Source organism: Argentina silus, assembly GCF_951799395.1.
Source record: "Argentina silus genome assembly, chromosome: 22".
NCBI lineage: Eukaryota > Metazoa > Chordata > Actinopteri > Argentiniformes > Argentinidae > Argentina > Argentina silus.
In genome coordinates, this window is record NC_139676.1 from 5285726 (window position 1) to 5300725 (window position 15000).

Sequence of the window (15000 nt, forward strand, 5' to 3'; positions counted from 1 at the left end):
CTGAAGCTGGAGGTGAGGCCGGACGCTATTGACTTCAGCTGTGGAGTGTGAGTGAGTGTGTGAGTGAGTGAGTGTGTGAGTGAGTGAGTGAGTGTGTGAGTGAGTGAGTGTGTGTGAGTGTGTGAGTGAGTGAGTGAGTGTGGGAGTGTGTGAGTGTGTGTGTGAGTGAGAAAGTGATCAAGTGTGCGTGTGTGTGTATGTTTAGCTGTGTGCAACAATAACAAGGAACAGAAGCTGGAGGTCAGCGTCATATCCAATCAAATAAAATCAAACTTTATTTAATGTGAAAGGGGGACATTTTCTTCTACATAGCAACAATTAAGAATTGTTTGATTTTTGCCTCAATGACAGGCACAGAAGCAATGATAACTGCTATCTGTTGTCCCCCCCCTCCCCCTCCCCGTCCACCGCCCTCCCCCCCCCCCCAGGCTATCTCCAGGTTGTGTGATGACAGGTATAAAGACATGAGGAAAGCTGCCAAGAAGCGTTCAGTGAGCGTGGACAACGGAAGCGGCGTGCAGTGGGTCCCTGCCATCCTCTCCTAACGACCAGCAGAGGGCGCTGGCGTGGGCCGACCAGGGGACTGGACCAACCGACCAACAGACACTTGGGACTAGGACTGGGACTAGGAATGGGCCCGAGGCCGGGCTTGTGTACTGGGAGGAAGGCCTGGGGCTGGTTCTGGTTCTGAGGCTAAGCCTGGGTATTGGGTACTGGGTACTGGGACTGGGACAGGGACTGGACCTGAGGCTTGCATGGTGTCCTCCTGGAGAAACAGAGAGTTCGGCCACAGCCAGATGACTACACAGCAGGGGAGGCTGGTGGAAGTAGAAATCGGAGAACGGGCTCATTGTAATGCATAGAATGGAATCAAACACGATAACGTTCCTCATTCCAATCCATGCATTACTATGAGCCTGTCCTCCGATTTCTACCTCCACCAGCCTCCCCTGGTACACAGTGCCTGTGAGAGGTGGGGCAAAAGTACAAATACACATTTTTAGGCCTTTTCAAACTGCATTTAGCCTGGGACTAAGAGAGTGTTTAGCCTGGGGCTAAGAGAGCGTTTAGCCTGGGGCTAAGCAGCTGTTCACACTTGCACATTCCAAAATGGGCTAGCACTGACTTTAGCTCAGGGTTAGCACTGACTATTCAGGCCCCAGAAATCACCCAAAACATAGTGCCAAAACAAGCCAGTGTGAAACAGGGGGGGGGGGGGGGGCAGAGTTCACTTCAATGGAATGCTATCATCCAATAACACTTTAACAAATGTGTGTGTGTGAATGGAGGGTAAGCTAGCCCTGAGCCAGTCTTAACCCAGGGCTAAGAATAGCCCGAGGCTAACAAACTGCAGTGTGAAAAGCCCTTTTAGTGACTCTGACCTTGTCTTCTGGGAATGGACGGTCCAAGCCGGCGTGAGAGGGAAGATGTCTGCCTTGAAGACGGCTCTGTGGCTTTTGCTTAACGGGTTTTTATTCTTTTTTTGTTTATTTTATTTTTATTCACATGATTTTCTAGCGACGGTTGCAGCTGACCAAACCCCAGTACATTACCTGCAGTGTTACATCAGGTAAAACCAGAGTTTCTGCTGGACATCTCGATTCACATTCCAACATCTTCTCAGTTTGATTAAAAGAACAATAAATATATTGTAGTAAATATATTGTTCATATACGGTTTACAGTTATACTACTTTGCTACAAGTGAAGTATAGGTATACTGTATATCCAACAACCAACACATTTATTTAATATTTCAGTTCATCATCACACATGCATGTGTCATCCACAGGATTTAAGGTTAGGTCAATGTGAAAACAATTGGTCAAAACGGGTTGTCATCTACCTCCCTCTCCTCTCCTCTCCTCTCCTCTCCTCTCCTCTCCTCTCCTCTCCTCTCCTCTCCTCTCCTCTCCTCTCCTCTCCTCCTTTCTCCTCTCCTCCTTTCTCCTCTCCTCTCCTCTCCTCTCCTCCCTTCTCCTCTCCTCTCCTATTTTCTACTCTCCTCCTTTCTCCTCTCCTCCCCTCTCCTCCTTTCTCCTCTCCTCTCCTCTCCTCCCTTCTCCTGTCCTCGACTTGTGTTTCTTGTCTAAGAATTTGAAATGTTAGACTACAAACAATGTTTCCTTTGTTAAAGGACAAACCTGACTCCTGAGCCAACTCGTATGTACAATAATTCCTCCAAACGTGATAACGTTTGTTTTGTTATTTAAACTATTATTTTTAAAAATGATATGTTATCGTTTAATTCCTGATCAACTTTTATTCCTGTTTTTATCATTTGTCAAGAAGACCCTACTGACAACTGAGGCACTAGAATACCATTATTTTGCAAAATCAACTTTGTACAGTGTATAAAAAAGTATGAAGTAGATTGATGACGAGAGATCATTAACTTAATTGTGAAATATTTATATGAACATGTTGATAATGTGTTTATAATAAAACAAAATGCCACTTGTCTGACGTCTGTATTTAATTATAAGTCTTTTCATACTCATATGTTGTGTCCAACGCAGGTCATTTATGCACAACAGTTTGACAAGAAAGATCAAACAGCAGTTTATTGTTGCCTAGGGATAGTTTGTTGTTACCTAGGGATAGTTACCTAGGGATAGTTTGTTGTTACCTAGGGATAGTTACCTAGGGATAGTCTGTTGCAGTGTCGGACAGCTGATGTCCGACACTGCAAGTCCATTTCAGTGGTTTATATCATTATCAGGGAGGATGTTGTTGTTTTGAATTTCGCTGCAGTGGCCAGAGGTGGCAGATTTCCAACAGACTTACACCCTTGTTCCTTTAAACTGTATCCAAGAGACCTGATATATGTTCATATATCTTACTGTATACCCAACTAGATCTTAAAGTCAGTAAAAATAACCAGGGCTAAGATATCCCAGCTATGCTTTGAAGGCTACATGCTTTGGGGGGGGGGGGTAAGAATAGCACACAACACAAGCCCTGACCTCGATCGACAGACAGAGGGGCTGTTAAAAACACTTGCGAGGTGAGGTGTCTACACTTGGTGTGGCATTGTCAGAACTCACACGCTCTGGCAGAACTCACACACTTCGGAACGGGACCCACACACACACACTCCGGCAGAACACACACACTTCGGAACGGGACCCACAAAGACACACACTCCGGCAGAACTCACACACTTCGGAACGGGACCCACAAAGACACACACTCCGGCAGAACACACACACTTCGGAACGGGACCCACAAACAAACACTCCGGCAGAACACACACACTTCGGAACGGGACCCACAAACACACACTCCGGCAGAACACACACTTCGGAACGGGACCCACACACACTCTGTAGCACAGTGGGAGAGTGGATCTGTTAGGTTGGAGCCTCTCTTCTACAACTGAGGCTCTTGGACGTTCCTGTTAGATTGACATGGACTGATCGGATCGGTCGTTTGATATTGAATACCTCCTCTGAGGGATGAGAGGCACCGCTGTGGACCATGGAGAAGATGGGACTAACGGACGTACTCTTCATCACTCTCAGTCACAACATCACCTTCATCGGTAGGTGTTTCCATTGTGGGAATGTCTCAGATCTATATAGGAAATGAGGTTCATTTTGTTAATCATTACAATGTTATGGTTAGCGGCCATCTTTCATAGATAGGTATTCTGTGTTTGTGTGTGTGTGTGTGTGTGTGTGTGTGTGTGTGTGTGTGTGTGTGTGTGTGTGTGTAGTAGTAATACAAGGGATAAGGTGGCCCTCCCTTCCTACATTCTTCAGGGAGAACCCTGGTGGGTCTTGTGTGTGTGTGTGTGTGTGTGTGTGCGTGTGTGTGTGTGCGCGTGTGTGTGTGTGCACCTGCCTGTGTGTGTGTGTGTGTGTGTGTGTGTGTGTGTGTGTGTGTGTGTAGGGTTACCCAAAAAAAAAAAAAAATTGTTTCAATTCCATTCCAGGGAAAACATGGTGGATCCTGCTGGTTGTCCTCCGTCTCCTCCTTCTCCTCCTCTCGGGGTTCCCTCTCTTCTACGACGAGGAGGACCGCTTTGTGTGTAACACCATCCAGCCGGGCTGTGCCAACGTGTGTTTCGACGCTTACTCTCCCCTCTCCCTCCTGCGCTTCTGGCTGCTCCATCTGTTCACCCTCAGCCTTCCTCACTTCGTCTTCATCATCTACGTCGCCCACAGAGTGTCGTCGCGTCTCGCCTTGACGGGCTACCGCGTCTACGCCAACAGCCAGACCGGCTCTCTGTCCACCCTCCCACCCCCCTCCTCCAGAGAGACCTCCCCGAGCAAAGCCCCCCCTCTCCGCGCTCCCCCGACGCGGGAGACCCCGCGCTTCCGATGCGCCTACCTCCTGGTTCTGTGGCTGCGGATCCTGCTCGAGGCGGCGTTCGGCGCCGCCCAGTGCGTCCTCTACGGGTTCTCCGTCCCCAGAAGCGTCCGGTGCTCCGAGGCGCCGTGCACCTCCGGGGTGGAGTGCTACGTCTCCCGGCCCACGGAGAAGACGCTGGTGCTGGGCTTCGCTCTGGGGGCCTCCGGCCTCTCTCTCCTGGTGAGTCTGGCTGACCTGGTGTGCTCGCTGTGGAGGAGGTCAGAGGTCGGGGAGGAACTGGGTAGAGGAGAACAGAGCAGTCTATCAACTGGCAGTCGTAGTAGTAGTCGTAGTAGTAGTGGCGGTGGCGGCGTTGAGGAGGAGATGAAGACCCTTCTGATTGGCTCGGCCTCCAACGGCGTCTCCGAAAGAGGGGTCAGAGGTGACAGAGTGACCCCGAACGCTTACGGTTACGCTTACGCCTACGGCAACGGCGTCCCGAACGGTGTTCTTGACGACCTTTCGACTCCAACGGCCGGGGGACCCAGAGAGATCGAGACCCCCGCAAGGGCTTCCCCCCCCACACCCACACCCACCCAGGAGAAGGACACCAAGCCGGAGGGTGTGAAGGAGGACCATACCGGTCCTGTCGCCATGGCCACGCTAAGGCCCGGAGGCTCCGTCCAACGCTGCCACATGAGACCTCCGCCATTCCCATCCCCATCCCTCTCCAGGAGGGAGAGAGGCCCAGGCCCAGGCCCAGGGGCAGGGGCAGGAGCAGGGGCAGAGGCAGGGGCAGGCCCTCGTACCCCGACACCGGTGCTCACCAGGAGGGTAGACCAGGGCCAGTACACCCCCAACCTGGGGGGTACCGCCACCGCCACCGTCTCTGAGCAGCTGTCTGATGGCAGCGAGGCCCAGGACAGAGGCAAGGCTTATCTGTGAGGAAGGGCTCATTGGGATGGATGGAACGGAATACGGAACGGTAAACATAACGTTCCATATTGCATTCCATGCATTACGATGAGCCCATCCTCTGATTTCTACCTCCACCAGCCTCCCCCGGGTCAGAACGGACAAGACAGGGGGAGGAGAGCCATTTTAGTTTCTTTTGAGACGGTTCCTAACCCTGAAAGTACTGTCGTCCGTGTGCCAGGAGAACCTTGTAACCTAGGGTTCAGAGTCGTTTAAATAGCCACTGCTAACTTCAGCTAACTTCAGCTAACTTCAGCTAACTTCAGCTAACTTCAGCTAACTTCAGCCACCGCTATTCAATGGGTGTGAATGGGATCAAAGAGACAAACTTCAACATTCGTGGCCAAATCAACTCAAAGTAACGACCCACCAAGTCAGACAGTTCATTTGAGTTGATTTGACCGCAACTGTTGAACTTTGCCTCTTGCTCCCATTCACACCCATTTTTGTCAGCGGTAGCTAAAGTTAGCTAAAGTTAGCTGAAGTTAGTAGCGGCTATTTAAACAACTCTGACCCTCTAACCCGAACCCTAACTTTCAGGGTAAGGAACCATCCGAATATAAGGTGTAAACACGTGAACCATCCCTTGAATACATCTCCTTTACCGTCTGTAGAGTTAGTTGTGTTTGCAGAATTATAAAACGAGTCATTCGAACAATGTTGGTTGACCTTCAATAAACAATGGTTACAGTTGTCAGCTGTTGATGGGCTCACATGTGTTTTCATTGGGTTGACTTACACCAGTCCCTGCCCTGCCCTGCCCCAGTGCCCCCCTGCCCTGCCCCAGTGCCCCTGTCCTGCCCCGTCCCAATCCCTGACCCAGCCTAAGCCTCGGACGCGCGGGGTTGACGGAGGAAATGTTACCTTGCTATCCTGGCATCCAAGGACATGAAGAGACAATCAATCAATCAATCAATCAATCAATCAAATGTATTAATGTTGCACTTCTTACATCAATAGTTCGACCCAAAAGTGATTTACAACATGAACAATATAAACATAAATATACATTATACACAAAGAAACACCTGACCATAGACTCCCAAAAAGCAAGCCCAAGAGAAGCTAACATGCCTTGTGTCTACCCTGGAATCCAAGGGGATCAGAAAGACACATTGCAGACACATTCATGGAGGTGGGGGGGTGGGTGGGGGGTTCACTGAGGTCAACAGCCCAGTGATGGTTTGGAGGGAGAGGGAGGAGGGGGGGGGGGTTATACAGGGTTGAGGTGAACAAGGGCACCTGAATTATAGACAAACCCACTGACCCAGACAGAGATCTCATCACCTATCTCCTTTACTAACTCCCAGACACACCAACAGATAGCAGGATTGTGGAATGGCCTGTATGGACTGGCTTGTCATGCTATTTCTGACTGTGTTTAGGAAGATAATCCAAGAAGAAACTGCTACAACTACAGTGGAGGCTGGTGGAGGTAGAAATCAATAAGGTCATTGAGCCCGTCCTCCGATTTCTACCTCCACCAGCCTCCACTGTTCAACTACCATTATAAGTTTCCCCATGGCTGCTACTGTGCGTGTCTCTGTAGAATAAAAGATTCAAGTACTGAATTATTGCATATCCATGTCTTTACTGCCCTCCTGTGGTGGATATTGAGAAGTGCATAGAGTAAAGAATAACTGCTCCAGTAGAAATGAGACATGCAAAATCTGGACATAGCAATGTCCCCTTGAAGTCTGAGAATAGAAACTCTATTTTCATGATCATAATAAATCTTTCAGTTTTCTCTGAATGTGTGATGTTCTCTGACCAGATACAGTCAGCTCTCCCTCTCTCTCTGTCTCCCCCCTCTCTCTCCCTCCCTCCTCTCTCCCTTCCTCCCCTCTCTCTCTGTCTTTCTCTCTCCCTCCCTTCCTCCCTCCCTCTCTCTCTCCCTCTCCCTCTCCCTTCCTCCCCTCTCTCTCTGTCTGTCTCTCTCCCTACCTCCCCTCTCTCTCTGTCTCACTGTCTTTCTCTCCCCCCCCCCTCTTCCTCCCATCCTCCCCCTCTCTCTCTCCCTTCCTCCCTCTCTGTTTCTCTCTGTCTCTCTCTCCCTTCCTCCCTCCCCCCCCCCCTCCTTCTCTCTCCCTTTCGATCGATCCACTATCTGAAACGCATTCACAACACAGCTCACCCTGGCCCTGAGCGCCACAACGTAGACCACTCGCTGATCTCAAGGGTGAAGGAAAACCATGATGGATAGAGAAGTTAGAGGGAGACGTCAACATTGAGCATAACAGCGCATCAGGCATATTGATTACCCAGACTCCCTTCACCTGCCAAGCAGGCCTAATGATTGTTGCCCCCCGGTGACGTCCAAAAATCCATACACACTCCTTTGTTGTTGCTGTTAAGAGTGAATGTACAGGAAAAAAAGACACACACACACACATGCATGCATACACTCGGACGCCCTTGGACACACACACATACCCATGCATGCACGCACACACACACACACACACACACACACACACACACACACACACACACACACACACACACACGCACGCAGGCTTCTGGCATTTAAATGTAGTAGTCCAAGCCCGTTTCTCATTTTAAAAATTGTCTGGTGTTTCCAGGGTGTGTAACAGGCCTGAGGTGTAGGTGTCGGCCCCAGAGGGTGGTGAGTCATCTACATACTGTATGGCCGTGTCAGAGTCGCCTACTGAGGGCACACACACACACACACACACACACACACACGCACACGCACGCACGCACACACACACACAAACACACACACACACACACACACACACACAGACACACACACATACGCACACACACACACAGGCACGCACGCACACACACACACACACACACACACACACACACAAACACACACACACACACACACAGACACACACACATACGCACACACATACGCACACACACACACAGGCACGCACGCACACACACACACACACACACGCACACTCACTTAGATGCACACACACATCAGACACACACACACAGACTCTGTCCTATTGCTTTTTGATTACAGAACAACAACATCAACAACAACAACACAGGGCGATCAGCTGTCCAATGATTCAAGTCTCTCTGTGCTTTGAGACGGGGGAAATGTGTCCTCATCCATTAATTGGACAGCTAATCGCCCTGTGTTGTTGATGTTGTTGTTGTTGTTGTTGTTCTGTAATCAAACGGCAGTCTCTACCACGCCTGAGTGAGAACACGTTTCCATCTGCTTCACTGAACACACTGAAAGCGCAGAGAGACTTGAAAGGTGGACCTGTAACCCCTCTGGTAGAAATCAATAAGACCCTTCATCAAAACCCAATAAAACACTTGCTTGGATGTTGTTGTTTTTTTCCACATAATCTCAATTGGATGATGTCAATATCAGCAGTCTGTTCCACCGGCCAATTCCAACCCCCAACACGTCGAATTTCCAATCTATCTCAATCAGTAAACCAATTGAATCATGAGACAAAGCCACCATTCATATCCCATCCCCTCCCCTCCCCTCCAACCCCTCCCCCCCAAAAAAAAATCCCCCAATCGGCCCTCTCTAAATCTGGGGTAGAGGACAAGAGGTATAGGGTCCTATGCTATGGATGGCCCACAGTAGACTCTCTCCGTGATAGGCTACTCCCTGTACCCACTTCCCATCCGCTTACTGTTTACATTGGCAAGGAGATGGATCTGGCATGAGTGACCTCTCAACCCATTTCCTCTGTTGATATTTGCTGCAGGGCAGAGTGGACATGGACTGACCCTTGACCCCCCCCCCCCCCCCCCCCCAGCATCACTGGTGCCCCAGGACCATAAGAAGAGGAGCATTGTTGTCTCTGATTGGGCTACATCGTGTTAGTAGGCGTCTGTCTGTTATGTTCAGCCTCCAATGTCTAGGAAATATCAACACTAGGAAATATCAATATTAACCCTAACCCTAAATTCGAATGGTATGATTTAGTATCACAACATGGAAATAATAAAATGTATCATCTTTTTTCAAGGCTATAGCGTATTAATGTGGGACATCTCCAGTGAGTGCATATTTGAAATGTCCAACTGGCTTTTATTAAATGCCTATTAGAGGTTTATCAATTAAGCAATAACACATGACATATATTGACCACAAGGTGGCAGTGTTGTCCTTTGCAGTAGCCCACCTGGTTTGCCCTGGCCTAATTGGGTTGTGTGTGACGGAAACAGAACTTCTGTCAACTTCACGAAGTGGTACCGTAGTGTTTATCGATCCACTAGGTCCTCTACGAATACGGTGTCAAATACGATTACAAACATGACCTCTACTAGCCCACAACAACAAGCACGACATTGATTTGTGGTGTGGCAATTGACACGGTAAGCTGCTCAGCCGATGTAAGGTTTTACCTAGCCCCATCTTTGACTGGTAGGCTATTGTGTTTGTATTTTCATTTGGGTGTTGTGTAGTATATTATAGCAAATAAATAGTAAATATAAAAATAATACTAATCTCAGTTGGGGCTAATCCTAGGCCTACTACAACACCGAGAATACAGGCCTTTCTCTGTCAATATACAGTATTATGTTGCGTTGACTGTGGGTGAATTTGTGTTCTCATTTTCTCCGTGCTTGTTAAGAGGATAAGCCAGCTGTTTAAGCACTCTCAGCCCCAGACGCAGAGTAAACCGACCACACACTGGGGGTAATTACCTTTAAAACACGAGAGAGGGGTCGGCCCAATGTCCTCCCCTCTTCACCAAATATCAGCCCAGGGGCTCTCGACAGTGAAAAGAGGACACCTTGCCAACTGTCAACGTTGCCTCACACACGTCAACAGAACCGAAGTTCTAAATAATCAAGGCAGATTATAGATAGGCCCGAATAGTCTGATAATCATCCCTTTGGGTTCATGGAAAGATGTGTTCCAAATGTGACAGATTTCGTGAGGTCATCGGTTCTAATTGGGGGCAGAAGTTTGCGTTTGTAACATAATTGTAGCGCAGAGGGGTTCCCCCAAAGAGGGATTACGCATGAGCAGACCACCTGTAGAGCGCCCATTGCCATTCCAATGTCTCTCTCCCCCACACACACACCTCCCCCGTGCCCCTACCCCCTGGTTTAGTCACATCTACAAGCCTAGAAAAGTTAACTCGTTTACCTGAAAGAAAGAAACCCCAATGATATGTTTCTGAAAGGTGTTTGTTTCCAGGGGGAAATAATGTTTGGCACACCCCAATTACGCGTTAGGTCAACCATGAATGCAGGCTAGCCCCATCTGTGGCAACAGTATTATTTTTATATGTTCATTTGGGTGTTGTGTTTATTCATACATAAACATATAATACTGTAATCACAGATGGGGCTGTAATACAGGCAATAGAATGTATATGTCAACCGTCACTGCCTACCTTCTAACCAAAAGTATCTTCTTCTCTTCTGAATGGCATGAGAAATTATATACAAACGACCCAAAACATATTTGTAGCACTATGCAATATTGCAGAGGTAAAGCGAGCAGAATGACAACTACTACGCACAAGTAAAATGTCATAAAAGCAGTTTTATTCTCAAAATAAAGATCTTCTATCAAAGTGGAATTATACATATTTACAATCTCGTATAAATTTCTATATACAAATGTACACATTTTGTTTTGTTTTTACATCAATAATTATAATATAAATAGGCCTACATCTCGCATGAATGAAACCCGTATGAGACATAAGGCGTACTGTACTTATTCAAACCATCTTTGATATCATGATTGCCTCATTTTAGGTTAAACTAACGAGGCAGTCTCTTTTTTAATCATAAATCGTGTGTTTTAAGACAAAATGGTTCTTTGCAGTAATAAAGCGGACTGTGTACCACGTATCTTATTCTAGGCCTACATGTATCGAAAGGGGAATCTGCACCGTAAGGAGCTGGTGTGTATTTAATTAGGCCAAGATAAGACTCGGTGCATTCTTCCCTGCAGGAACATTGTTCTACCCCGGCGTCTCCCGCTCCAAGTCCCTTTGTGTTGTATAAACCATTAGCGGCTCATTAATGTGCTAATTGGTACACGCTGACGGACAACCCAAACACAATTAGCGGTCCATTCTTCCTATTCAGACCCGTGACAATGGCATCTGTTTGGGACAAGACACGGAGCTGGCGGTCCCGGACCTCCACGTCAGTCCGGTGCTCACGTCACTGTACATGGACCCGCCGCTCGTGGCCCCCTTGCTGCCCCAGCAGCAGCGCGTGCAGAACATCCTCCACGACTCCAGGGTCTTCCCGGACCAAACCCAAGCCCCGGAGGTGATACCGACGAGAAGGCACATGAAGTATTTGAGCATGAACACGGCGTAGTCCGGCTTCTGCATGTCATGCTCCGACAGACAGGAACAGTTGTGGGTGACTTCCCACGTCTGTCGGTTGTGCTGCTCGTAGAAGTAGCAGGCCACGATAACGGTGGCGGGGACCGTGTAAAGCACGGTGAATATCCCTATCCGGATCATCAGTCTCTCCAGCTTGTCCGTTTTCGTCCCGCCTTGCTTTATCACGCTCCGTATCCTGAACAGAGACACAAAGCCGGCGAGGAGAAACATGGTGCCAATAAACAGATAGATAACCAAGGGCGCCAACACAAAACCCCGCAGGTTGTCTAAGTTCTGGTTTCCAACATAGCAAATCCCAGCGACAGGGTCCCCGTCCACCGAACTCAGGGCCAACACAGCGATAGATTTCATGCTGGGTATCAACCAGGCAGCGAGATGAAAATACTGGGAGTAACTTGCGATGGCCTCGTTGCCCCACTTCATACCTGCAGCCAGGAACCAGGTGAGGGAGAGAATCACCCACCAGATTGAACTCGCCATTCCGAAAAAGTAGATGAGTAGAAAAACAATAGTGCACAGCGCCGGCCCGGTGGTCTCGTAGTGGATGTGTTCCATGCCGTGTTCCCGGTTGCAAGCCACTTGTTCGTGTCCTGCAATGAGTCGGACAATGTAGCCGACGGAAACAAACATGTAGCAGGCGGAGAGGAATATGATGGGCCGCTCCGGGTACTTAAACCGCTCCATGTCGATTAAAAAAGTTGCGACAGTTGCAAAAGTGGAAACGAAACATAACACCGACCACAGCCCTATCCAGAACGCAGTGAATGTCCTCTCCTCTTGGGAGAAGTAGGGATTGTGGCAGGGCATGGCACAGTTCAGAATCTGTCCGGTTTTGACTCGGTTGTAAAGCGGGTGACTGTCGCTGTTCACCGGTACCATGGGCGCGCGGCAGTGACACCCCGGTTCGCAGGAGGAGATGGCCGGTTTGTGTTTACCGGGCACGTTCGAACGGCCGTGTCCTGTCTTAGTCTTTCGTGGGTTGACCGGTTTTAGCGGACGATTTGTCGGCTTGGCGACAACCGGCGAGGCTGTCGTTGTATCGCTTCTGTTATAGTCCATGCAGAGAGTGTCCTGCCCCTGCACCGGTAATAAATCGCACCTCATCCTGTCTGGCCACGGGAAACCGTACTGTCTCATCAGCGGCGCGCAGCCCGCCCTGGCTCTCTCGCAGACGCTCCGACACGGCGGCAGGGGCTTCTTATAGTCCTCCAGGCATATCGGTGTGTACATGCTGCAGAGGAAGAACCGCAAGTCCGGGGAACACTTGATCTCCACAAGGGGCCAGAACTGGTGCACCTCCAGCCCCGCTTCGTCCTGCGTGTCGTGGTTGAACTGGTTCGGCATGTAGGTGTAGTTGTAGCCGATTCCCTTGCACAAGGGCACGGATATCTCCTGGCACGTCAGCTCCTTCGCCGCGGCGCAGCTCGTCTCGTGCAGGAGCAGGGCTAAAACCGCACACCAGCAGCACCACGACCAGCCCGATAAGTTACACTCCATCTTCACTCACTCACTCACTCCGTCCCTCCCGTTGAATGACAGCGTCTTCTCCGTCAAAGTGCCAGCGAACTTGCGCTCTTGCAAGTCGGCTGTATAGTCCGGTTAATCCAGGGATGCTGGTGAACTCATTCTCCGCGCAGACTGTTTATCTCTGGGAGTCGCCTTCGGGTGCGCTGTCTGTCTCTCTGTGTCTGGCTGGCTGGTAAAAAAAATGTAAGGAATCCAAAACACGGCGTTAAGGTTGTTATTGTTACACAATTCCTCGAACTCGTGTCCTCCTATAGGATGCTATTAACTGGGAGAATCGAATTTAGGCGCCCTTAGCGTCTGCCCCTCTCTCCCTCTCTCTCTCCCTCTCTCTCTCTCCCTTTGTGTGTAAATGGCACCGTTACTTGCTCTGCGTGCTCTGTTGTCGTCGGCGGATTCATTGCATATATATACAAGGCGGTGAAGTCCCTCCCCTCCTGCATTATCACACACACCAACAGGGGCGGGGAGCTCGCATAAGTCAATCAAGTGTTTCCAAATGTGTTTGTTTAAATGTTCGCCCAGGATGGGAGACTGTTTTTTAATCAGTCTGTCTCTGTTGGTTTTCGTCCTCCCTGGACAAACGTGTGCCTAATGACTTATCGACTGTGGCCAATACGCTTGGATTTATTTTGAAGGCAATAAAGCATTAGAGAGATGATGCTATTTTCCCCAAATCAAATGGAAACATTTGCAGCACGTGGAATTGTATCCCCTGAATATGAAATCTGACATTTGCATTTCAGTCAACCAAAATCCATAGCTGCTAGATAAAATATATAACAAAAATAATATAACATATACAATTTGACCTTAGTGATATGCAAGTTAGCTATTGCTCATACATTTGGGCAATTTAATCACTTAATCACCCATTACATTATTTGTAAATCGAAAGAGCATGGATTAGGTATATGGACCTAATTTATTTAAATTTGTGTGTCTGTGTGTGTGTGTCTGTGTCTCTGTCTCTGTCTCTGTCTCTGTGTGTGTGTGTGTCGGGGAGGTGGCTAATATGGGCTATTAGGCGAACACTGGGGGGTGGTCCCAAACTAAAGAAAGAGGTGTTTGTCTTAATTGTGGAGCCAGTGTTTCACTTAGCGCTTGTATGGGACTCCCGCCGGGGGAGTGATTATTGAAATGACCCTGCCAAGCCCTAACAAACATCAGGATGTGTGTCGAGAGTCTCAGTGAGTTAGTTCAGGAGAAAATAAGCTAACAGAGCTGATTGCTTCAAAATACTATGTGATAGACATCACTGATGTGATTCTGGGGGGGGGGGAAACACACTAATTGGTTTTGGCAATTGTAGGCAAAGCCATAATGTTATTTCTTTCTCCTCCTGATCTGTCTACAGGTGTGTGTGTGTGTGTGTGTGTGTGTGTGTGTGTGTGTGTGTGTGTGTGTGTGTGTGTGTGTGTGTGTGTGTGTGTGTTCCCTCATTGGACCCAAAGCTACTGTCGTCAGAGAACAGAGGAGAGGACACCAACATCGTTTCTAGCTATGAGGTATAGAAGCATTCCTGTCCGTTGCCTTTGTGTATGTTATTTTGGGGTAAATGCGTCAGAGCAGAGCTTCTAGGGACACAGATTTCCAGACACAGATTAGTCCTATAGTCCTGGACGGCATCACTTTTTCCTCCATTTGCAGATGCATTTTTAGTCTAAGATTATAGGCTTAATCCGGTGTCCTGGAAAACCAGCGCTAAAACTTTTTACAAACTTTTTACCCCTTTTAGGTCGACTTTTCGATTCTAACACTTTCGACAATCCCTACTACCCCCCAACCCCAGCCCAGAGCTGTGAAGTTGCAGGTGAGAGCTGGTGAACAGGTGTCCAGTCCCAGGACCACAGAGCCAGGGGTACAAT

General features: G+C 48.7%; 2 protein-coding genes across 3 annotated transcripts in view; one reads left to right on the top strand and one right to left on the bottom strand.

Annotated features, from left to right (window-relative positions):
* LOC310821396 (cyclin-Y-like) overlaps nt 1-1199 on the top strand; it is a 25633-nt gene extending 24434 nt beyond the window's left edge. For both annotated transcript variants that reach the window (XM_083693423.1, XM_083693424.1), the window contains 2 exons: nt 1-12; nt 429-1199. The exon at nt 1-12 is cut by the window's left edge and continues 151 nt beyond it. In XM_083693423.1, the coding sequence (XP_083549549.1) occupies nt 1-12; nt 429-545 (129 nt within the window). In that variant the 3' untranslated portion in view covers nt 546-1199. The remainder of the gene's footprint in view (nt 13-428) is intronic.
* Nucleotides 1200-10822: 9623 nt separating this feature from the next.
* On the bottom strand, nt 10823-13500 carry LOC310821942 (frizzled-8-like). Its single transcript, XM_083694225.1, has one exon. The coding sequence runs from the start codon at nt 13103-13105 to the stop codon at nt 11336-11338; it is 1770 nt and encodes a 589-aa protein (XP_083550351.1). The 5' UTR covers nt 13106-13500; the 3' UTR covers nt 10823-11335.
* Between the last annotated feature and the right edge of the window lie 1500 nt (nt 13501-15000).